Source organism: Pelobates fuscus, chromosome 8 (assembly GCF_036172605.1).
Source record: "Pelobates fuscus isolate aPelFus1 chromosome 8, aPelFus1.pri, whole genome shotgun sequence".
Lineage (NCBI taxonomy): Eukaryota > Metazoa > Chordata > Amphibia > Anura > Pelobatidae > Pelobates > Pelobates fuscus.
Genome location: NC_086324.1, coordinates 114987639 through 115013962, shown reverse-complemented (window position 1 = coordinate 115013962; position 26324 = coordinate 114987639). Strand labels below are relative to the sequence as shown.

The following is a 26324-nucleotide window of genomic DNA, read 5'->3' as shown; positions in this document are numbered from 1 at the left end:
GACTTTGCGACTCTCTAGAGATACGAACCCCTCAGCATTCCTCTTCCTGTACATGTTCTCCTTGATTTAAAGCCTCGTACCTGCAAACAGCCATTATCTGTGCAGCAGCCTTTCTCTCTGCTATATTCTCTATAATGCTCTGCACAGACCTAACTACCAAAGGAATCAGACACGGCAGGAGGAGGCACAGCATCAAGATTAGCATGACTCCACCTACCAGTGCCTTGAGTCCTCCAAGCTGCTCGTACCAATTACCAAACCAACTACTTGGATTATACCCTTTCCATACTTGAGTAGGCACATGTGCTAGTTTAACCATATGGCTAGTAAGCTCAGCTATTGCTTGCCCTTCATCATCTATTTGAAGACAACAATTGCTTAGATTAAACTTCCCACATACACCTCCCTCTGCTGCCAATAGGTAATCCAAGGCTAATCTATTCTGGTAGACGGCTGTCCTCATCCTAGTGTTATGCTTTGCTAGGAGATTAAGCGCCTGTGATGTTTCATTGGTAATTATCTCAACCACTGCCTGTAATCTTATGATACGGTTGAGCATGTATATTGGGGTTCTGTATCCATAAGTACCATCCTCTGCCCACGTAGCTGGCCCATAATAATCTATAATACGCTGGGGAGGCCACTCATTATCTTCCCAGGTACCTATCTCTAGGGGTCCCCTTTTCTTTCTATGATTTACATCATACACTTTAACTCCCAAAGTATCTCCTGTTTCAATTGGCAACAAGAAGGATGGTTTGAGCATACCTAATACACATGCCCCTTCCCAGTCCTGTGGTAACTCTGAATAGGCTTTCTTACCACAGATCCAGTACAAATTTGCTGGGGCTTTCCAACTAGATGTAGCAGATAGGTCAAACCACACATCCTTTAAACTGGTATAAATTGCAAACGGATTAGGTGGTTCTGAGACATTTGAAGCTGACCACCAAGTTGTATCTTTTGTACTATCATTATAAGCTTTTTGCCCTAGACAAGTCAATTCTCCTACAGATGTATTAAACATTATTCCTTTCCTTGCTATGCAAACATAACCTATAATGGAGGTCTTTAATCGCCACTCAGATTTACCTCTAACACTCACTTGATAATCAATTTGAGAAGATATTAACTGTTCAACTGTCTCAGAACTGGAATACATTACCTCTTTTGATTCCCATGGCCATTGGTCTCCCATATTAGTACCTCCACACACATAGCAGTTGGTTACATTAAGACTACCAGCAATGCTCTCGGCTAGATCTATAAATACGTTTTTCGCATTATGGGGGATCTTATTTTCCACACAAATCTCCTCATAGAAGGAATGAAAGACCTGATGAGTCTGGGTTGCCACAGCATCGGTCTCTATTCCTATAAATAATATTGTCCCAGGATCCAAACCTTTTCCATATATCTGGAACCCAAATAAGTTCCCAAACCTATCTATACATCGTTCTGGGTCATTGATAAGTATATGGACTGGGTTACACTCCCTAGACTTACAATATGGCTTGGTAGGCAACTTAGTAACGATCATATCCTTATCTACTGTCTGTCCCCAGGTTGCCCACCCCACACAGGACCAATACGGACAATAATTGTATTCTTTGTTTGGGCATTTTGGATCTACATACTTATACTTACTACTGGGGCAAATATACTTATCATTAGACCCATACATTCTTTCCCATTTAAGATCACCACATACATTCCACGGTTTTCTACCACCTGATATCGCCTTACATGCATCAAATAGCAAAACACCTGGAGAATGTACGGTTTCTAGTATGGTCTTATTTATCAGGGTCCCCTGTGAGTCTCTATTCCGAATAGTCAACCAGATTGTACGGGGTTGATACTCAGGGCTAAAACACTTAGGTTCTCCTGCTCCTAAATGGCATACACTATAATCTATGCCTAAGTATCTACAATTAGATACATGTCCTTTACACTCATACTGTGAATGCCAAATAAGGGTCTGGGAAATGTGATTGCCTGTTTTCGTAGTCTTAATGCAAACCTTGCAGCCTGTTGTGTCGGTACTTCTACCTTCCTGAATAATTAAAAACACACATATATACATTATTAAACACATTCCTCCTGACATCTTCTTTCCAACTCTTCGACCATGCGATGGCACCTCAGCTTCCAGGAATGTGAGTGCTGCAGGGAATGGAGTCCTTCTGATCCTCACTTTCCTTCACAGAGATCCCTTCAAGACACTCTGACTATGTAATGTAGGCAGGTGGTCAGGCTTTATTATGGCCTTTAAAACACCTACTTGCTGATCTCTATAATTACTCTAGATGTCCCAATATCTCCTCGTCACTCCGACTGAGTTGCACGCTTCAACCGAATCTTGCAGGGATTCTCAGGATCTGGTGTAGCTTGCCAAGAATCTGCTGCTGCTGGTTTAACCCTGGAGTGATGAATCCACGGAGTCACTTCGGCCACCTTTATAGCTGTTGGGGTAGACAAAAGAACAACATAAGGACCCCTCCACTTTGGTCCCAACGGTACACTGTTCCACTCCTTTATCCAAACTTGGTATCCTGGATGATAAGAATGGACAGGTGGATACATATTCACAGGTAACCTATCTTATACCCATTTCTCTACCTCCTCCATAGTTTTACCCAACTCTACAATCTGCTGCCGGGTAATTCCTTCTCCCAACTGACTCAAATCCCCCCTTAAGTTGCTAAGTACGGGAGGTGGACGCCCATACATAATTTCAAAAGGTCACAAATTTCAATTGTCCCTTAATAGTTCTGTTCATCCTTTCCACTTTCCCAGAACTCTGAGGCCTATATGCCGTATGAAGTTTCCACTTAATACCAAGCATATGAGTCAGTTGTTGTAGGCACTGGTGAACAAAGGCTGGACCATTATCTGATCCTATAGAACATGGTAATCCATATCGGGGTATTATTTCCCGCAACAGAAAAAGCACAACTTCTCCTGCTTTCTCTGTACGAGTGGGACATGCTTCGACCCATCCTGAGTAGGTGCACACAGCTACCAGTAGGTAACGATGTCCGCTGGATTTAGGCATTACCGTGTAGTCTATTTGGAGATCGGACATAGGGAGCCCTCCCATGTACTGTACTCCCGGTGGTCTCACTGGACCTTGCCTTGCGTTGTTTTTGGCACATAATCACACATCTTCGTACAATGGCTTGAGTCAAGTTGGACAATCTTGGTATGTAGAAATGCTTCCTAAGAGATTCTTCCATACTATCTCTCCCGGAATGTGTCCCATTGTGATAGTTCTGGACAATTTCTACAGCTAGCGATGCTGGAATAACTATCCTTCCATCTTCTAACTGATACCAATTATTCTCCAAATATTTTCCTGCTTCAGTCTTTAACCACTCTTCTTCTTGAGCTGTATAAACTGGAGTCCACTGAGACAGAGGGGTCGGTATGAGAGCAGCTATACACTCCACATATTCCTGTTGTCCCGATTCAGCGGCACGCTTGGCTGCATTATCTTCCATCCGATTTCCTTTCACCACATCACCATCACCTTTCAGATGCACTCGACAATGTATGATACCAACTTCCTTCGGCTCCCATACGGCTTCCAATAGTTGTAATATCTCCGCTGCGTACTTGATTTATTTACCCTCTGAGTTCAGTAGTCCTCTTTCTTTATACAAGGCTCCATGGGCATGAGTGGTTAAAAACGCATACTTTGAGTCCGTATAGATGTTTACCCTCAATCCTTCAGCCAATTGTAACGCTCGTGTGAGTGCGATTAATTCTGCCTTCTGTGCCGATGTTCCTTTTGACAATGGCCGAGCTTCTATCACCTTGTCTATGGTTGTCACTGCGTATCCTGCATAGCGAATCCCTTCTTTCACGTAACTACTGCCGTCCGTATAGTGCTGGACATCGGGGTTCTGGATGGGAAAATCACGAAGGTCCGGTCTGCTTGAGAACACTTCATCCATCACCTCCAGGCAATCATGTTGACTCTCAGTAGGTTGTGGCAAAAGGGTAGCGGGATTCAAGGTATTGACAGTTTCAAGATGCACTCTCGGGTTCTCACATAACATAGCTTGATACTTAGTCATACGGCTATTGCTAAACCAGTGATTGCCTTTATAATCTAGCAACGTCTGCACTGCGTGTGGGACTCGCACGTAGAGTTCCTGACCCAGAGTGAGCTTATCAGCTTCGGCTACCAGCAGGGCGGCGGCAGCTAGGGCTCTTAGACAAGGTGGAAGACCACTGGCCACTGCATCCAGTTGCTTAGACATATATGCAACAGGTCGTTGCCATGATCCCAAGTACTGTGTCAGTACTCCCACAGCCATCTTTCTTTGCTCGTGTACATATAAGTAGAATGGACGTGTATGATCAGGTAGACCTAATGCTGGGGCTCTCATCAATGCCTTCTTAACATCCTCAAATGCCTTCTGCTGTTCGATAGTCCACAGGAAGGGATTGTGTTCTGTGCCTTTTATAGCTGCATAAAGGGGTTTCGCAAATATCGCATAACTGGGAATCCATATCCTGCAGAAGCCTGCTGCCCCCAAGAACTCTCGCACTTGTCTTCTATTCTTGGGTGTTGGTATTTGGCATACAGCTTCTTTTCTCTCTGGCCCCATTATCCTTTGACCTTCAGAGATATGGAATCCCAGATACTTGACAGTTGGCTGACACAACTGAGCTTTCTTCCTGGACACCTTGTATCCTGCCTTCCAAAGAATGTGCAGTAAAGCATATGTTGCTTGCTGACATATCTCTTGTGTAACTGCCGCTATCAACAAATCATCTACTTATTGTAGTAGTACACATTCTCCTGGGATGGATTTGAAGTCTAGTAAGTCCTGACTTAATGCTGATCCAAATAGGGTAGGTGAAGTTTTAAACCCTTGGGGCAATCTTGTCCAAGTCATCTGGCGTTTCAAGCCTGTTACAGCATTTTCCCATTGGAATGCAAAGATACACTGGCTTTCCGCAGCAATTCGTAGGCAAAAGAAGGCATCTTTGAGATCCAAAACTGTAAAGTAAGTAGCCCCGCCCGGAATTAAGGCAAGCAGGTTATATGGATTGGAGACAACTGGATGTATACTTACTACATTGACTGCTCTCAAGTCCTGCACAGGGTGATACTCATCTGTCCCAGGCTTTTGAACAGGCAACAATGGGGTGTTCCAGGGGGAAGTACAGAATTTTAGGATACCATACTTTATGAACTTATCCAAATAAGACTTTTGGGGAATATGGTATTGTCTTAGGCTCACTGGATAAACCCCAAGTGTTAGTTCAATCTGTATAGGTGGGATATTGCGAGCAAGTCCTGGTGGGTTACTCTCTGCCCACACTCCTGGTATATTAAACAAGGATTCATCACTCTTAGGGTTTTGGTTGGTCAACACTGTATAAAGTCGCCACTCTTCTTCCTTCGGTATTGATAATGTCATTATACCTTAGGGTCCATTAAACTTCAAGGATATTGTTCCGTTAGGCAGAAATGTTATCTGTGCTTGTAACTTCGACAACAAATCTCGTCCTAGAAGTTGGACTGGACATTCAGGCATATAAAGGAACTGATGTTTTACTACGTGGCCTCCCAATGTACAGAGTCGACTTTTAAGAACCGGTTTAGCAGCACTCCTCCCAGTTGCTCCTATTACAGTGATAGTTCTTCCTGAAGGAGGAGAGACTAGGTTAGTCACCACAGAATGTTCAGCACCAGTGTCGATCATGAAAGAACTCCTTTTTCCCCCTATTGCTACATCGACCATAGGCTCCGCTCGGCCAAGGGGGATGGCGCCCGGTCGCTATCAATAGTCCTCCATGACAGTGTCAGCCAAACCCACAAAGTCTCTATCTTCTCTCTCTCTGGGTCTCTGCGCTGCTGGGTAATACCTATCCCCATGAACGCTTCCTCTATTATTCCCACCATTTCCTCCAGGGCCTCCTCTTCCTCTCACTCTGCCTCTATAATTATTACTATATCCTGCCCTTGTTCTATCTCTCTCATATTGTTCCCTCTGTGGACACTCAGTTCTCCAATGCCCTTCTTCCCTACAGTATGCACATTGGTTCCTACTTAAAGGCTCCCTATTCCACTTATTCTCGCTTTTCTCAGTTCCCCAATACACTTCCTTTTCCCTTCTATCTACACCCGCGATAGCTACTGCTAACATATCCGCTTTCCTTCTCATCTTTTGTTCTTCTTTCTTTTTCGTCTCTGTCTCCCTATTAATATAAACCTTATTCGCTATCTCCATTAGTTGAGTTATAGACACCCCTACAAACCCTTCTAACTTTTGTAATTTTCTCTTTATATCTCCATAGGCCTGGCTGACAAAGGCAGAGTTAACCATCCGGGAATTCTCAGGAGCCTCTGGATTAAAGGGGGAATACAACCGGTATGCCTCCAATAATCGATCATAAAAGGCACTGAGCGACTCATCACATTTCTGCAATACCTCAGCCGTCTTTGACATATTGATCGCCCTTTTCCCTCCGGCTTTCATGCCAGCAATAATGGCGTCCCTGTAAGCTCTTAAATGGGCCATATCTGCGCCATTAACATTCCAATTCGGATCTGCGTTTGGATAATGGGCTGCAGCCCATGCTGCCGGATTGGCCTGATTTTGAGTACGGGCCACTTCTTCAAGCTCTTTAATTGCCGCCTGATTTATCCGAGTTCTTTCCTCGTTATTGAACAATGTCATAAGTAATTGCTGGCATTCAGCCCTAATGGGATTATGTGTCTGGATTATAGAGGTAATCAAATCTGTCATGGCTTGAGGTTTATCTGTGTAGGAGGAGTTATGGGTCTTCCAGTTGAATAAATCAGTAGTGGTAAAGGGAACATAGACAAATACGGGATCAGCATTTTGTAACTGGCCCTCACCGTTAATGTGTCGGGCCCGGTGTCAGTCGGAGAGGCATTTGATAATGTCGGGGTTGGAGGGTACCGGTCAGTTGTCGGGTTAGTATGGGGCTTCATTGAGGAAGGTCCGTTATGGGTTCCGGTCAAGGGGAAGGGGACGCTTTTTCTTTACTGAAAGGAAGATCAGTAAGTAGAATATTCCGGGCCGGACTGGGAGGAGCCTGACCAGGAACCAGAAATGACGCCAAATCTGGATAGGTGGGGTTAATAGGGGTAGGTACCGGAAGGGGAGGGTTTAAAACAAGTGGGTTAGACTCTGAGCTAGAGGAGGGGGTAGGTGGAGACAATGGAGCTAGGGGAGTGGTATTACTAGCAGCACCTCCTCTTCCTCTACCTGTAGAGGAGGAGTAAGGGGGCGGCATGGGGATCTCTGACTCAGGGGGGCGTGTCCAGAATGGGCGTAATCACAGCCTTGGTGGACAAACGAGTCCTAGCCAACATGAGGCGAGATTGCTCCTCGTGGCATACCCTGATCCATTTTGGCAAGTCATTTACGGCCCACTTCCAACAATCTATATCCGGAAACTGGCCGTGAAGTTCAGGCCTACCCGATACAGCCACGTGTACGCGCTGCACCAGATTAGGATCAAGACTACCACGGGGAGGCCATGCAGCCACCAAGGCAGGCCATTCCCTACTACATAAAGTAGTCGGGCGTGTTGGGGACATCTTTACTCCAAAATCCTATACATTGTAACCCTTGTTAAAGTTCTTTAACATGCATTCTAAGGGATCAATGATCTTTGAATCCGACGCACCCATACTTAGCACCCATACTTAGCAACGTGGTACAGTTACTAGGCCAAACGCACACAACACAACATACAGGGAATTCCCGTACACACACAGCTGTTACACCAGTCACTAAATAACTATTACTGTACCTTTTGGCAAAACTATACAATCACCCACGTTATAATTCTCAATATTTAAATTACCCGTCTATAACACACCCTAGTAACATCGTCTTTACAAACAGTAGTTATAGTACGGTTAGCATTGGTTAAAGTACAATTTTAAAGTCACAGTTCAGTTAGTAGTGGTTATGATGTTAAACATACAACATAAACGACAGTTATTAGTGGTTATTTACAGTATCAGTAATTATAATACATGGTTATGGTACCGTGCGCTATGATACAGATACACACTATTCACACTCTCGCTAGACGGCAGAGCTCACGCTATCTAGCAAGATATACACTCTACTACAATAATTTTTAACACATTTACAGTTTCCCAACTAATCTATTGGCCAGTACCTCGAGGGACTACCTAAAACAATTTACAGCCGTTTTGGTTAGCCGTCGCTGCCCAAGCACCACATATAGCGAACTAGAGGGCGGAATTTACACAGAACCCTCTTAGTCTATCTACTCTATCAATAGTCTAGTGGGTTCCAAATTTACACGCCTTCCCACTTAGCCAAGATAGGTTGAGATCTAGCGGACAGAATATACAACAGGCGCTGCTTAGTCTCCCGGTCCCTCCGACCTAGCGAACAAAATATACACCCTAGATACGCTAGTCTAGACAAGACACCGGTGTCCAGCTTGGGCTATTTACACAGGACCCAGCCTGACTCCAAACCAAGATTAAACGGGCTGACTACAGGGCGTTTAATTACGAGCGGTGCGCCTCCGCTCCTTCTCTCCACTGGAGGGGGCCAATTCCATACACAATACAAACCCCTTATGGGCCTACCGCACAATCAGTATCCAATACCCCTAGTGGGTCCACCGTCTAAAACAGTAGTCGTCTTACCTCCTCGTTCCTGAACCTGAGTTAACACTCATCGACGGGGGCACCTACTACGTAGAGGCCGATGATCTCCTGGACAACAGACCAGTGGCGCCGAGACGAAGGGAGGTCCACGCAAAAGTTCAGGGGTGCAGCCGTAGGGAGCGTGGGCAAAGATAGACCGTCTCACGCCTCTGCTCTCAGCTACCGTTGAACGATGAGATTCCCGGCCAATGCACCAAATGATACCGGAGAAACTGACGGAAGCCAAGCACAGAGAGATGGACACAGGTTTCTTCAGAAAGGAAGAGATCTTTATTCGATTCACCGACCGGGACTCAGAGGGACTAATGTCACCAAAAACAGCTAAAATCTGAGCCCTGATCGTACAGTGTAGGCACCTTATATAGGCATATAGCTCCTCCTATAATCAGTTCAACCTACACGTACTCTTACCCAATCAACAGAAGAGAGACTAAATTCCTGTTTGACCACATGGCTTGCCCAGCACAATGGAGGAGGGGAATACTCATATATCCTATTTTCCTGCACATGCTCCGTACACTACTGATTGTATCGTTGCCACGTGCAACCAACCGACCGATACATCAGCATATGCACGTGCACATACCACGTGGCAATCTCGACCTACTAAATTTATTTTTACCGAGATTCCACCACAACATAACCTTGTGTAGTCAGATTCTGGGATAGGACTGATTAGCCCAACTCTGTAATGTATAGTCCTAGCCTGACAGTTACTCTCATTGCGACTACTAGGTGAAGCCCATCTGTGAGCCAAGCTATTGTTTCCCTTTGCTGTCTCTGAAACTTAAGATATAATCCTGTTCATTTCCATCTTTTAAAAAACAAAACAGTGCAATGTTTTCCTTTAATGCCATGTGATTAAATGTGAATACAAACCTGGTTGCACCAGCTGTTGTGGCAGTGTAAACCCACATGTTTAAACTCTGCACAACAAAAATAAAGAATTTAAAAAAAAAAATGGAGCTTGGAGATTTACAGAGACAAATACTTGATTTCTTGTTTGTTTTAAATTTTTGTAGCGCAATCAGCATATTTTGTGTTCCAGCAATTTTGTAAGAATGGTGCAGCCATCTATACTTTGAACTTCAGGTTCCTCTTTGACTGATATTTTGGAATGTACTCAATTCATCAAACTGGCTTAATTTGGGACTCTTTCTTGAATGTTATTCATCTTAATGCTGATTGTTCTGACTTTGAGTTCTGTCTCACTATTCTTAGTCTGTCAGCTGACTTGGAACCCAAGTCTAAGCTGCTTTCCTTTTCATTTCTGGGGAAATTGTTTAGCACCTGAATGTGATCATATACTTAAGGTACAGGGACCTTCTTGGCATGTTTTTTCCTTTTTAACTCTTCAAGGGACAGCAATTTACAGCAACTGTCTTATCTTCCAACTCTGTTTTATCTATCAGATCTTGCAATCCTTGTTCCTCCTTTTAGATTCTAAAGCTCGCTATAGTAACTAGTATGTAAACCTTTTTAGAATGGTTTGACATGTTCTATGGCATCACTTCCCGCCTCCACTACTAATGACGAAGAGCCCAAAGTACTTAGTCAAAGCTAAGCCTGGCAGTGCAGGGCTTAGCTCATTGGTTCCTTAATAGCTCCTGCCTCTGGGTCTCCGTTGTTTATAGTGAAAGTGGGGAGGACACCCAGATAACAATGGTGTAATTACCTACAATATGTGACTGGGTAATCTTGGCACCAGAACCACTACAGAGAGCAAGCTTTATTACCAAAAAAATATTTTTTTTTTTGTGGGGAATTTGACAGTTTAGGTCAGTAACAGAGTACAAATCATTATAATTATGTAAGAGGGATTCACACAAAGTACAGCAATACCTCCTAAGTAGGCCTTTGCTAGATTTTTGAGAACTTAAAGGGACACTAGGCAACCAGACCACTTCATCTCAATGATGTCTGGGTGCCATTTTCTATTTGCTTAAAGGAACACTATAGGATCAGGACTACAAATGTGTTTTCCTGACCCTATACTGTTAAAACACCTTTTGGCCCCCTTGACCTCCTTTGCCACCCTTGACACTGTTGATCATGTCCTCCTTCTGCAAACTCTTCAATCCCTCGGTCTCTGTGTCACTGTCATCTTGTGGTTCTCCTCCTATCTCTCCCGACGTTCGATCGGTGTCTCCTTTTGCAATGACACGGATGTGTTCTTGGTCCCCTTCTGTTCTCTCTTTCTATTGCTACTCTTGGCAAACTCATGAACTCCTTTGGATTCCCTTACTATCTGTCTGCCGACGAAACCCAGATATATCTGTCCTCCCCTATCTCCCCCAGTTGTTCCTAAACCGTGTCTCTGACTGGATGTCCTCCCGCTTTCTGAAACGTAATCTCTCTAAAACTGAGCTTCACTGATTCATAGATATGCTCTTTCTCAGTCTCTCCGCTCTTACCCTTACCCTTACTGCTATCTCACGCTTGCAGTACTTCTCACGGGTGACTCCCTTCCTTTGGAAAAGCCTGCCTACCCCCATCAGACACATCTGTTCAGAAATGCTGATGAGCATTACTCGCAGAGTAACTTATCTATATTTATCCATATCTGTCTCTTGCCTGCCTGAAGAGCCACACTCCACTCTCACCCCCAGTTCTGCTACTTTTCCACTTTGTTTGGTGGCTTTCACCTTTGCTGCCCTATTGTGTTTTTGTACTCCATCTCCTCTAGACTGTAAGCTCATTTGAGCAGGGTCCTCATCAGGGCCGGCCTTAGGCAATTAGGCGCCCTGTGCAAAAAGTCTTCACGGTGCCTCCCCTCACTCCCCACCAAGTGCCTGTATACATTCACACACACAGGCACAGGCAGACAGTCACACAAACAGTTACAAGCAGTCAGTCAGACACGGTCAGTTACAGGCAAACAGTCACACACACACACACACACAGTTACAGGCAGCCAATAACACATGCTCAGTTACAGGCAGACAGTCACAGAGCCAAACACACAGTTAAAGGCAGACAGTCACACACAGTTACAGGCACACAATCAAGAACAGTTACAGGCACACAGTCACACACACAGTCACAAGCAGTCAGTCACTCATACTCCATTACAAGCAGACAGTCATACACACTCGGTTACAGGCATGCACACACACACACACTCAGTTCAAGGCAGTCACACATACAGGCACACACAACGGCACAGCTACAGCGACAAACACAATTGGAGTCACACACAGGCAGACACACACACACAGGCAAACACACACACCGATACAGTCACGCAGGCAGACAGACACACACCTGCAGGCAGTCAGGCACTGTCACACAGGCAGGCAGTCAGACAGACAGTCACACACACACACATCACACACACACACACAGGAAGGCACTGTCACACAGGCAGGCAGACAGTCACACACACACAGGCAGACACATACACAGGCAGGCAGTCACACAGACAAAGTCATACACAGAGGCAGGCAGTCACACACACACACAGGCAGTCAGTCAGTCACACACACACACAGGCAGTCAGTCAGTCACACACACAGGCAGGCAGTCAGTCACACACACAGGCAGGCAGTCAGTCACACACACAGGCAGGCAGTCAGTCACACACACAGGCAGGCAGTCAGTCACACACACAGGCAGGCAGTCAGTCACACACACAGGCAGGCAGTCAGTCACACACACAGGCAGGCAGTCAGTCACACACACAGGCAGGCAGTCAGTCACACACACAGGCAGGCAGTCAGTCACACACACAGGCAGGCAGTCAGTCACACACACAGGCAGGCAGTCAGTCACACACACAGGCAGGCAGTCAGTCACACAGGCAATCAGTCAGTCACACACACAGGCAATCAGTCAGTCACACACACAGGCAATCAGTCAGTCACACACATAGGCAATCAGTCAGTCACACACACAGGCACGCAGACACACACACACACAGGCAAACAGTCACACACACACAGGCAGACAGTCACACACACACAGGCAGTCACACACACACAGGCAGTCACACACACACAGGCAGTCACACACAGGCAGTCACACACACACAGTTACCTCTTTCCAGTGGATACAGTTGGTTGTTAGGGAAGCAGGGACTCCTTCCTCCTTCCCTCTTCCTGTGCAGCAGTTACCAGGGGCTTCGGGAAGGTATTAGCCCCGCCTCTGCCTTGCTACAAGCCCCTCCCCGTCACTCATTAAGCCACGCCCCCACTGCCTCGATATTTTTTGTGACGTTGACAAGGACCAAATAGTGATGAATAGACAAATGGGTCAGATCATCTCCAAAACAGCACATTGTGTGGGGTGTTCCCGGTATGCAGTGGTTTGTACCTACAAAAAGTCGGAGCAAGGATGGACAACCAGTAAACCAGTGCAAGTATCATGGATGCCTAGGGCTCATTAATGCTCGAGAGTAGCCAAGGCTGGCCTGTCTGGTCCGATCACAGAAGAGCTACTGTAGCTCATATTGCTGAAAATCTTAATGCTGGTCATGTTAGAAATGTGTCAAAACACACATTGCATGGCAGTTTTCTGCATATGGAGCTGCGTAGCCGCAGACCATTCAGAGTGACCATGATGACCGCTTTGCAATGCTAAAAGCACCTTCAATGGGTACGTGAGCATCAGAACTGGACCATGGAGCAATGGGAGAAGGTTGCCTGGTCTGATTACTCTTACTTTTTTTTACATCAGGTGGATAAACTTGGTGCATATGTGTTAGAAATTGCAGCAGGATGCACTGTGGGAAGAAGGGATGCCAACGGAGGCAGTTTAATGCTCTGGGCAATGTTCTGCTGTGAAACCTTGGTTCCTGGCATTCATGTGGATGTTACTTTGACACGTACCACCTACCTAGAGATGGTTGCAGACCTTCATGGCAATGGTGTTCCCCGATGGTACAGAAATTGTTAAGAAATGGAACATGACAGAGAGTTCAAGTTGTTACCCTGGCATCCAAATTTCCCTGATCTCAATCTGTTTGAACATCTGTGAGATAGGCTGGATCTACAAATGTGATCCATAGACTACAACTCGAAGGACTAAAAGGATCTGCTGCTTATGTCTTGGTGCCATATCCTCTTTGTGTGTCCCCCTAAAAGCTTCTGTACGTGGAGATCGCAGTGGTGATATCACAGTAAAAGAGACTGAATGTAGAAGTTCAACAACACTATCCAAGTAGGATGTGATTAAGTTAATTTTGAGCATTTGTCCTATCTGATCAGTTTGCCCAATTTGATAAAGAGGCACTTCAGGCATTAATACGAATGCAGCTGTGGTCTCTTGCTTGCTGCGTGTTCCTAAACAGTTTGACAAATCAGGCAACAATGCCAGACACTCTACAGAGTCTACAATAAGTTGTTGTCGTTACATCGCTATGACTTCTTCAGTAATGATTTCTCTGCTAAAATGTGTATTGTGTTTTTATTCTGTATCCATATGTGGCCATGAAAGATCAATAACAGTTGTGCAGTTATATGTAAAATATTTACTAAAGCGGCACTGTCATGCCGAACCCCCCTCCCGCACCCACTACATCCAATTGACCCCTTAGTCACCCCCAAATGCCCCTAAGCCCCCCAGATTACCTATTTATTATTCTTTATTTTCTGCCCCGATCTATTTTCAGGGCGCCGCCATCTTTGTGTAGGTACATGAAGTCCCTGTGGGACACGTCATCTGCCCACACTAGATAGCACTGAGATTCCCGCACATGCCCAGTGAAACACTTGGACATGCGAACGGGAATTTCATCTATTCATTCGTCAGACAGACGAATGAATGAATAGAAAAATCAGACGAACAAAAACACTGAGTATCAGTGTTCGTTTGTTCGTTCAGTTTATTACAAGGAGGGAGCTACCGGCTTGCAGCTCTCTCCTTGTAATATGTAAAGATAGAAGCGGCAGGGAGCAGTGCTCCCCGCCACTTCCTAAAAAAACCCATATCCCCCCATCACTCTATGGGGGTCAATATGACCCCCATATTAGAATAAAGGAGATTTAAAATCTCCCGAATGCCCCTACCCGCTATACCGCGAGTAGGTGCATGTCTACTAAACAGTGAGCAGCCTGCTCACTGTATAAAAAATAAAAAAAAACCTCCGGCCCCCACCCCTACTGTCCTCTCCGGCCCCCACCCCTGGGCGGCGGGTGGGGGCCATAATGATAATGAGGGGGGAAGGACACCTACTGTCCTCCCCCGGCCCCCACCCCTGGGCGGTGGGTAGGTGCCCTAAGTCAAATTCCCCCTCCCCCCATCAAACGTGACTAGGGGTCCCCAAGCCCCTAGTCACCCACACCTAAATAAAAAGGCCCCTTCCTACCCCCCTCACCCTAAAAAATAGTGAGGGGGGAATAAAATTACTACCCTGTAAAGTAAAATTAAACTTACCATTCGACGTCTTCTTTTTTCTGAAATCTTCATTTTTCAGCCCAAAAGGCCAAATAAAAATACATTCTATTCATCGAACTTAAAATAAAATAAAAAACCCGAGCGCCAAAAAAAATCCAGACGAAAAAGAAAAAACCCGAGCACAAAAAAAAAAAATCATCTTCACCCATGGAGGGCTCCGCGCAGACTGAGCTCCGCAGGGCGGGGGAAGGCTTATAAAGCCTTGCCACGCCCTGCAATTAGGCTAAGAACACTCTGATTGGTGGGTTTAAGCCAATCAGTGTGCTCTTTGTCATTTTACACAGCGTGGGAAAATTCCAAAGAATTTTCCCACGCTGTGTAAAATGACAGAGCACTGTGATTGGATGGCTTGAAATCCATCCAATAACACTGCTCTGTGTCATTTTACACAGCGTGGGAAAGTTCTTTGGAATTTTCCCACGCTGTGTAAAATGACACAGAGCACTTTATTCCCCCCTCAATATTTTTTCACCTTTGATAGGGGGGGTTGGAATTTGACTTAGTGTCCCCACCCGCCGCCCGGGGGGGGAGGACAGCAGTTGTCCCCTCCCCCCCATTATCATTATGGCCCCCACCCACCGCCCAGGGGTGGGGGCCGGAGAGAGGGAGGACAGTAGTTCCCCCCCCCTCATTATCTCTATGGCCCCCACCCACCGCCCAGGGGTGGGGGGGGAGGAAAGTAGGTCCGTCCCCCCCTTATTATCATTATGGCCCCCACCCGCCACCCAGGGGTTCGGGGCCGGAGAGGGGGAGGACAGTAGTTCCCCCCCTCATTAACATTATGGCCCCCACCCACCGCCCAGCGGTGGGGGCCGGGTGGTGGGGAGGACAGTAGGTCCCCCCCCCTCATTATCATTATGGCCGCCGCCCAGGGGTGGGGGCCAGAGAGGGGGAGGACAGTAGGTCCCCCCCTCTAATTATCATTATGGCCCCCACCCACCGCACAGGGGTGGGGGCGACAATAGGTCCCTTTCCCCCCCTCATTATCCTTATGGCCCCCACCTGCCGCCCAGGGGTGGGGGCCAGAGAGGGGGAGGACAGTAGGCCGCTCAGGGGTCTCCCCCCCTTATTTCACTTTAGGGCCTCCACCCGTCGTTTAGGGGTGGGGGCCAATAGGTTTTTATTTTTATTTTTACAGTGAGCAGCCATAGGCTGCTCAGTGTTTAATAGACATGCCCTTACTCGCAGTATAGCGATTAGGGGCAAAATTTACTAATACTAAGTAATCTTTACTTAGTATTAGTAAATGTGGCTGAAAGACCAATTTACGTCTTTCAGCCTTTTAGTAGATAACTCTCTGATACCGTGGGAATTAGGGAGTTATCTACTAAGCGACTGCAAGATGCAGCCACAGCACGAATAGGATCGGAGTTTGATTCATTCGAATGAAATTCCGACACGAACAAAGTGACGAATTGCGTTCTAAAACAAATGAACATACTGTTCTCATTCAGTTAGAACGCAATTCGGCAGTTTCGGCTAAAATGACAGGAAGCATTGTGGGAACAGGGAGGAAAGGTAAGGATTGTGGGAAAATTGCTCTGACCAGCGGAAATGAAGCACTCTTTGCTCCTCCGCTGGTCAGAGCTGGTCAAGCGGAGGAAACCTCCATAAGGCAAAGAGTCCCTACTTTGTCTTATGATTTTAAAGAAAACTATAGCAGACAGGAAGAAAAGAAGAACAGATCCTGAGGGAGGGGGAGAAGAGGAAGAGATTGAGGAAAGGTTAGTTCGGCATGACAGTGCCGCTTAAGCTTGGGACCAAAATGTTACACAGTAGGATTCTAGTTCAATTGTCAGAGCAACCACTTTAAGAGAAAATGAATGCTAAAGTGGTGTTTCATTACATTGTGTTGTCATTTTATTTTACCATGACCAACAATAACACTTTAATAGCTTCATAGCTTGAAACTTGTTGCAAAAAAAAAAAAAAAAAATATATGTAATTTTTTTTCTTTTTCTTTTTAGACAAATCTCATACAGATGGTTATTTGGATGCTGCAACATCGACTTCTGATTCAAATCCACACATATATTTGCCTTCTGGTGCCTCCAAGTGAAGATTCCAGTTTATCAAACGATGAAGACACGCCTTTTGCTGCCAGGATTGGGGGAAGAAGTCTTAGCACACCTAATGCCCTAAGCTTTGGTTCACCAAGTAGGATACTTTTTTATCTTTTGTTTATTAAAATTAATATTATCAGTACATACATGCAGTGCACAAAATACATATTTTACATGGTATGAATGAAAGAGAGCAACTGATGTTGGATTGACAGGGGCTGCAAGGGAAGGGGGTTATGAGGTTGTGGGTTGTGAGGTTTGCTGACAGGGGCTGGAGGAGAATGGGTTAAAAGTGGCTAGAGAGGTTGACTGCTGGGATGGAGGGAAAGAGGTATAGAAATGGGTAGTGAGGTTGGCTGACAGGCAGACAGCCACTAGAGGCTGGATTAACCCTCGATGTAAACATAGCAGTGTTTGTGAAACTGATATGTTTACAGCTGCAGGGTTAAAACTAGGGGGACCTGACACCCACACCACCTAATTGAGCTGAAGTGTCTGGGTGCTTATAGTGGTCCTTTAAGGACCAGGACTGTTTTTACATTTCTGCTGTGTTTGTGTTTAGCTGTAATTTTCCTCTTACTCATTTACTATACCCACTCATATTATATACTGTTTTTTCTCGCCATTAAATGGTCTTTCTAAAGATACTATTATTTTCATCATATCATATAATTAACTATAAAAATAAATGTGAAATATGATGAACAAATTTTAAAAAACACACTTTTGTTAACTTTGACCCCAAAAATCTGTTACGCATCTACAACCGCCAAAAACACCCGAGCAAAATAGTTTGTAAATTTTGTCCTGAGTTTAGAAATACCCAATGTTAACATGTTCTTAGCTTTTTTTGAAAAATTATAGAGCAATAAGTACAAGTACCACACTGCTATTTCCAAATCATTCTTTTTTTTTTTTCCTCAAAATTAATGAATGTCCATTATAACACAGATATCTTTTAGGAATACCTGAATAACCTTTCAAATGTATATATTTTTTAAAAGAAGACAAACTAAGGTATTAATCTTGGGGTATTTTGACTCTTTTCATGCAACCATTTTACCACCAATCTATGCCAAATTTAAAAAATAATAATAATTGGTGATTGTTTTGACACACATAGCAATTTAAGATTACATGTACTGAGAACATTAAGGGTTACTGCCAAAGAACACCCCAATATGTGTTCAGCAACATCTCCACAGTACAGTGATACCACCCATGTATAGGTGTGTCTGGTTCTCTGGGGGCTAAAATACCTTATTTGGAGGGGGTGTGCTTTGTGTTATTTCTCTCACATTGTACTTTAGGCATGGATTCTCAGTGCCTGTTATGTGTTACTGACAAAGAACACATATATGCATACACACACACACATAATATGTGTGTGTGTGTGTGTGTATGTATATATATATATATATATATATATATATATATGTGTATATATATATATGAATCCAAAGTCTCCTTGCACACAGGCTGAATAAAATATAAGGCAAAATATTACCGGGTGCTGGGCCTGGTCATACAGACATGTAGAGATGAAGGAGGTGCAGGAAGCTATGTCCTGCATGAAAATCATGTTTTTCTTGAAGGATGCAGACTTCTTCCTGTACCACTGCTTGAAGAAGGTGTCTTCCAGAAACTGGCAGTAGGACTGGGAGTTGAGCTTGACTCCATCCTCAACCCGAAAAGGCCCCACAAGCTCATCTTTGATGATACCAGCCCAAACCAGTACTCCACCTCCACCTTGCTGGCGTCTGAGTCGGACTGGAGCTCTCTGCCCTTTACCAATCCATCCATCTGGCCCATCAAGACTCACTCTCATTTCATCAGTCCATAAAACCTTAGAAAAATCAGTCTTGAGATATTTCTTGGCCCAGTCTTGACGTTTCAGCTTGTGTGTCTTGTTCAGTGGTGGTCGTCTTTCAGCCTTTCTTACCTTGGCCATGTCTCTGAGTATTGCACACCTTGTGCTTTTGGGCACTCCAGTGATGTTGCAGCTCTGAAATATGGCCAAACTGGTGGCAAGTGGCATCTTGGCAGCTGCACGCTTGACTTTTCTCAGTTCATGGGCAGTTATTTTGCGCCTTGGTTTCTCCACACGCTTCTTGCGACCCTGTTGACTATTTTGAATGAAACGCTTGATTGTTCGATGATCACGCTTCAGAAGCTTTGCAATTTTAAGAGTGCTGCATCCCTCTGCAAGATATCTCACTATTTTTGACTTTTCTGAGCCTGTCAAGTCCTTCTTTTGACCCATTTTGCCAAAGGAAAGGAAGTTGCCTAATAATTATGCACACCTGATGTAGGGTGTTGATGTCATTAGACCACACCCCTTCTCATTACAGAGATGCACATCACCTAATATGCTTAATTGGTAGTAGGCTTTCAAGCCTATACAGCTTGGAGTAAGACAACATGCATAAAGAGGATGATGTGGTCAAAATACTCATTTGCCTAATAATTCTGCACTCCCTGTGTATATATATATATATATATATATATATATATATATATATATATATATATATATATATATAGATATCGATTTATAGAGATATAGATAGATATATAGATATATATAGATATAGACATATATATAGACATTTATATGCTTACCCAGATTTATAAAGGGCATACTTGCAATAGCCATAGTGTTTATGAATTACATCCCAAAAATTAATAATAATTATCTAAACTAGTGAATCAATATAAATAGTTAATTACTACTGAAGTAAAAAAATCCATAAGGCAACAAATATGTGTTAATGTTGCTATACATTATAATATGTGATTGCAAAAATTATATTAGGCAACAAATATGTGTTAATATTGCTGTAAATTATAGTATATAGTACAGCTTCTCAAAAATTATAATGTCTAAAGTGCATCAGTGCTATATAATTTTATAAAAATAAGGTTACTGCAACGTAGTGTAAAAAATAATTATGCATCATTTAGATGCACCATGCCTCATATATCCATAAATTTCTTTGAGTGTAATATAAAAAAGTGCTTGAACTGTGTCTATATTAAAGTGATACTCGAGCTATAAATGTATAATCATCTAGATTCATTAGCAACTATATAATCAATTCTAAAAACAATAATATTCAAAACAATAATTTTCACTGGAGCCTATTAGAGAAATGAATAGTAAGGTATAGTTTCGTTCAGTCCCTTTGGTGCTACTGTGTCCAATTCATGGATCCAGTAAGCTTCCCTGATGATTAGCATTTTACGCCTGTCTCCATCTCATCTTGGTTGGGGAACATGACCAATTCCCAAAAATGTCAAAGATGCCTGAGGATGTTGCAGTTGTAAAAAATGTGTTACAACTGGTTTGTCCAACTTAGTCTCTATATGCTACTCTGATGCTAGAGCGGTGGCCCCGTATGCGTTCACTTAATGTAGTCTCCGTCTTCCCTATATAGGTCAATCCACAGGAACATACCAATTTATACATTTGCATGTTATGGTAAACTTGATGTTATATGTCTTATTAGTGTGTGGATGGTTAAAGGTCTTTGCCGGTGTCATGTGTCCACATGTTACACAGCCAAGGCAGCGTGCGCTCCCCCAGTTTTGAACCTGTGTATTGGTCGTGTAGCTATTGATGGGGTCTGTATGGACAAGTATTTAATTTTTCAAGATTCTTTTGTTTCAGGTATTGTACAGGAGGATTGGAGGAAGGCAGATGTTGTACCTATATTTTAAAAGGGTTCAAAATCCTTGCCTGGAAATTATAGACCTCTGAGCTTAACTTTTGTGACTGGGAAATTATTTGAACGGCTATTAAGGGATAATATTCAGGAATTCATTGGGAATTACGGTGTTGTTAGCAATAATCAGCATGGTTTTATGAAACTTAGGTCATGTCAAACTAACCTAATTGCATTCTACGAAGAAGTAAGTAGAAGTATAGATCAGGGTGTTGCATTGGATGTGATCTACTTGGATTTTGCCAAGGAATTTGATACGGTTCCTCACAATAAGTTAGTCTTCAAACTAAAAGAAATTGGTCTAGATGAATATTCTTGTTCTTGGGTAGAATATTGGCTTAAGGATAGAGTACAACGAGTTGTCATTAATGGTAAATTTTCAAGCTGGACAAGTGGTAAGTGGTGTCCCTCAGGGTTCTGTTTTGGGACCGCTTCTATTTAACATATTTATAAATGATCTTGAAATGGGCATTGAAAGCCATGTATCAGTGTTTGCAGATGACACAAAACTTTGTAAAGTAATAAAATGGGCACCTGTAATAAAGCAAGATATCATGGCACTAGAAATAGTGCAGAGACGAGCTACAAAATTGATAAAAGGAATGGAGCATTTTAGTTATGAAGAAAGGTTAAAAAATGTAAATCTCTTTAGTTTGGAAAAACGGCGCCTGAGAGGGGATATGATAACATTATACAAATATATATTCGGGGCCAGTACAAACCATTATCTGGAAATCTATTCATAAACGGGGCTTATACATAGGGCACGAGGTCACACATTTAGGCTTGAAGAAAGGAGATTTCATCTAAGGCAAAGAAAAGTTTTTTTTACAGTAAGAGCAATAAGGATATGGAATTCTTTGCCTGAAGAGGTGGTTTTGTCAGAGTCTATACAGATGTTTGCAGGAGGAGGTCGGGTGCAGGATTCCCCGTGAGTACCAACTTGAAGCGTGTTTTGCTGTTGGCCGGTCTCCGTACACCGTGGTCTTTTTTGAAGGCACCGACCGCGGTGCAACGTGTTTTCCGTTGGAGTGCTTTTTTCTACTTACCGCGGTCTTTTTAGAAGATACCGACCGCGGTTTAGCACTACACACCTCACACGTCGGACTTCGTCCTGCTCCCTAGTATTCCTCTTGCTTACACCTCGGTGGGGGCCCCCACCGAGGTAAGGTACTTTTATTGAGTTCTCTCATTTATATTTTGTTTCATTTTTATATCATTGTGTGTTTTTTGCATATCTAGATAGCTACATTATATCATATTATATTGTATAAAACATTTTTGGTGTGTGGAACACCTACTGTGATATCCTTTACCATTAGGATTTGTACCATTTTATTCATTTATTTTACCCTGTTATTACCAATCAATTATAGATCTATCTAGCTATCTATTGATTTACTATTTAGTAATAAATATATTTATATTTGTATAAATGTTGGTTATTTTTACAGTTTATTTAGGAGCGCACATGCATTCTATATCGTGAGCTTACACTCAAATTAAGTCGCTTGTATATGTATGTTGCTGCCCACTTAACTTTTTTGATATTAATTACACCGTGTTCTTTGATTTGTTACTTTTCTATACAGATGTTTAAACTGCAATTGGATAAATACTTGCAAAAACATAACATACAGGGATATAATTTCTAATTAGTGGGGTAATACCTGCTTGATCCAAGGAGACATCTGACTGATATTTTGGGGTCAAGAAGGAATTTTTTCCTAGTTTGTTGCAAAATTGGAAGTGCCTCAGACTGGGTTTTTTGCCTTCTTTTGGATCAACAGCAAAAACATATGTGAGGAAGGCTGAACTTGATGGACGCAAGTGTCTTTTTAACTATGTAACTATATCCTGGAGACTTCTATTACGCTTAAAACTGATTAAATACTTTTGGCAGCGTATCATCTGTGTATACCATCTTCCAATTGTTCTTCACAATTGTTGCAAATTTTGGATTAGATTGGTGAAAAGTCATTGGGAAAGTTAATCTTTGTGTGTGGGCTTCTTTTGCCTCCCTTTACGCTTACTCAAGTACCAGGGGCTTTTACCCTCTACTCAAAAATCTTTGTAATTTCTGCCAATTGTACTTCCTATTACAGACCTCTCTGTCTTTAACCCCTTAAGGACACATGACATGTGTGACATGTCATGATTCCCTTTTATTCCAGAAGTTTAGTCCTTAAAGGGTTAAACTACTTTATTTCTCTTTGGTTCATCTGTTTGTTCGCCTATTTCCTTGTGTGTGGGCTTCTTTTGCCTCCCTTTACGCTTACTCAAGTACCAGGTGCTTATAACCTCTACTCAAAAATCTTTCTGTCATTTCTGCCAATTGTACTTCCTGTGACAGACCTCTCTGTCTTTAAACTACTTTATTTCTCCTTGGTTCATCTGTTTGTTCGGCTATTTCCTTGTCCATACAGCCCTTACGTTTATTCATCGTTTTACCAAATGAACTGCCGAACGGCCGCCACTCAGCAGGGAAGTGTGCTGCTGGTTAACCTCTTGGCCTCATTAGAACGTTGTGGTTAACCGCAGACACCTCTTAATTGTGAAATGTAGGCTGGGTGGTCGTCGTTCATATAACAAACATGAGGCTGTGGCCATCTTAGACATACGAATGCCCAGCGGTGTTAGTCGACGATTTCATGGAACTTAAAACAGACACTATTTTGCACAAACACCGCTGTAGCCGCCGACCTCCCTTCTTCTATTTCTCCATCATACGAATGCCGGCCTGTTTGGTACTTTTCTTCACGAATGGACTTACCCCAGCTAGCCATCCCATGGAGCACATTTGTATAACAAAAGACTATGTGAAAGACTTTGGCTCCATGGCGATTGAACTGTATATATGTGATCTGAGCGCCATTCAGTAATAATGTGCGCTCAGATCTAAGCTATCTGGGGATACATTAATTGTACCTGATGCATTCGGTAGTTTTCATATTGTATATTTTTATGTGTTTGTATTGCCATGTATAAAATTGAGTTTTGCCTCTATCCTCTGAGATAATTTAGTTACTTCCCAATTATCTACAGGATAGAGAGGAGGGTCCCTTACAGTTAAAAGGGAGTGTTTATAGCTGTAACACAGTGATTACTACTGTACTGTTTTTGTCATAGTTTTCCACCAGGTCCCCTAGGGGAGTGTCCACCTGGTGGAAGACCTGCATAAATATCAGGTAGGTAGCCCCATTAAATCAGTTCACTGCTTGACCCTCAATACGGTGCTTTGTCTCGTACTTGGAGGGGATTTATTTGAATGTTTTTTCCTGTTCGGCTGTTTGGAGTGTGGAGTATCCGTATGATTCCTGTTCAGCTGGTTGGAGTGTTAGCTGCCTTGGCATTTGAAAAGGGAACATCCTAAATGAGTATGTTTTCCTGGCACTATAATGGTCCTTTAATACATGTGTCGAATTCTCCTATAGGGCCCTTAAAAATGTAGTCAAGCCATTTAGCTATCGGCTTTAATACTCCTTCAATTGCTGACACAATTGGGCGCCCAGGTGGTTTAGTGGCGTCTTTGTGTATTTTTGAGATGCTGTATATAATATGTGTACATGGATTTTGTTTGTACATATATTCATAAAGGCCTGCCAACAGGCCCATTTCCAATGTGTCTTTTATCTTAGCCTGTATCCATTTTGTAGAATCTTCTTAGAGGGGTTGATAGGGGTTATCATCTTGCAGTTGTTCTCTTAGATCAGCTGCATAATCTCTGTTATTCATAATAACAATGCCTCCACCCTTGTCTACTGGGCGTATTGGCTAGAGATGAATCATCAGCCAGGTCTTTGAGCAATTTCCATTGGTTTTTGGTAATGTTGTTATACCCTTCTTGATGGTGTCACATATAATTCTGTGCATTCTTATTGGTGGTTGTTAAAAACGTCTTTATGGAGTCTTTATTAGTTTGAGGGTCAAACGTTGACTTAGGGCTGAACTTATGTAGCGTTTCTGTTCTTTCATTGTGTTTAAAGTATTCTTTTAATCGCATTACTCTACCGAATTGAAATAATTTGACACTCCATTTAAATTGATTAGGATAGGAACTTGGAACGAAGCAGAGTCCTTGGTCTCCTGGGTCTGTGGGTCTTGTCGCCAAATAACCATTTATAAACTGTGTGCTACTGATAATCCTGTTGTACCTTCTCTTATTTATCTTTCTTGAATTTTATCAACTCGTTTTTATACTTGAGCAAATCCTCCTTCAGCTGTAATTGCATTTTAGACCCTCTGGTGATGATAGCATGAGTGCATGTTCAGTTTCTAGATCAATGATTGTCTTGTTAATCTCTCCCAGATCTGTTTTAGCGTCCTTTATAATAATCAACTTTAAATCCATTGATGCTCTGTTAAGGACCCCTGTTCAGTCCTTACAGACTATTGCTTTACCTCTCACTATAGTTGGGTTGTTAAGTATCCTGAATCCACGTGGAATACGTTTGCCTTTGAAATAATCTGACAAAAATATTCCATGTAAATCCAAATCAATGTGTTTATGTAATCACAGTAGTTTGAAAATAAACATCTTTAGGGGTAAGATGATACGGTAATTCAGAATTGGTCTGTGCCCAAAGGATATAGGTTGCCTCCTCTGGTGTAAATTGGAATATTTCTGCTTGCTCTGAATCGGCTCCAGCCTACATGAGAAATTCATCCATGTTCTTGAACTTGGGTCCACGACGAATACAGTATTGCTTATATACTAAAATAACTGACAGGAATATGCTCCTCCATGCACAAAGTGCACTTCCTACGGCTCTTAAAAATTCTCTTCCTAAGGCTCAATACCTTAGGGTGATTAGAAACAATTCAGAAAAATCCAAAATGGAAGTACAATTGGCAGAAATGACAGTTTTGAGTAGAGGATATAAGCGCCTGCTACTTGAGAAAGCGTTAAGGGAGGCAAAAGAAGCCCACGCACCAAAGAAGGCAGACCACACAGAAAGATTAACTTTCCCAATGACTTTTAACCAGTCTCCTCCAAAATTTGCAACAATTGTGAAGAACAATTGGAATATGGTATCAACAGATGATGCACTGCCAAAAGTATTTAAGGAACCCCCTTTAATCAGTTGTAAGCTTAATAGAAGTCTCCGGGATATACTTGTCCACACAGACCCCATCAATAGCTACATAACCAATACACAGGTACAAAACCGGGGCAGCGTACACTGCCTTGGCTGTGTAACATGTGGACACATGACACCAGCAAATACCTTTAACCACCCACATACTAATAAGAGATATAACATTAAGTTTACCATAACATGCAAGACATTGTTTATCTATAAATTGGTATGTCTCTGTGGATTGACCAATATAGGGAAGACGGAGACTACATTAAGTGAACGTATACGGGGCCACCACTCAAGCATCAGAGTCGCATATAGAGACTAAGTCGGACAAACCAGTTGCAACACATTT

At 43.0% G+C, this 26324-nt stretch overlaps 1 protein-coding gene across 7 annotated transcripts in view; it reads left to right on the top strand.

Annotated features, from left to right (window-relative positions):
- NPRL3 (NPR3 like, GATOR1 complex subunit) overlaps positions 1-26324 on the top strand; it is a 453622-nt gene that overhangs the window by 285568 nt on the left and 141730 nt on the right. For all 7 annotated transcript variants that reach the window (XM_063430229.1, XM_063430228.1, XM_063430232.1 and 4 more), the window contains one exon: positions 17068-17257. In XM_063430229.1, coding sequence (XP_063286299.1) covers positions 17068-17257 — 190 coding nt within the window. The remainder of the gene's footprint in view (positions 1-17067; positions 17258-26324) is intronic.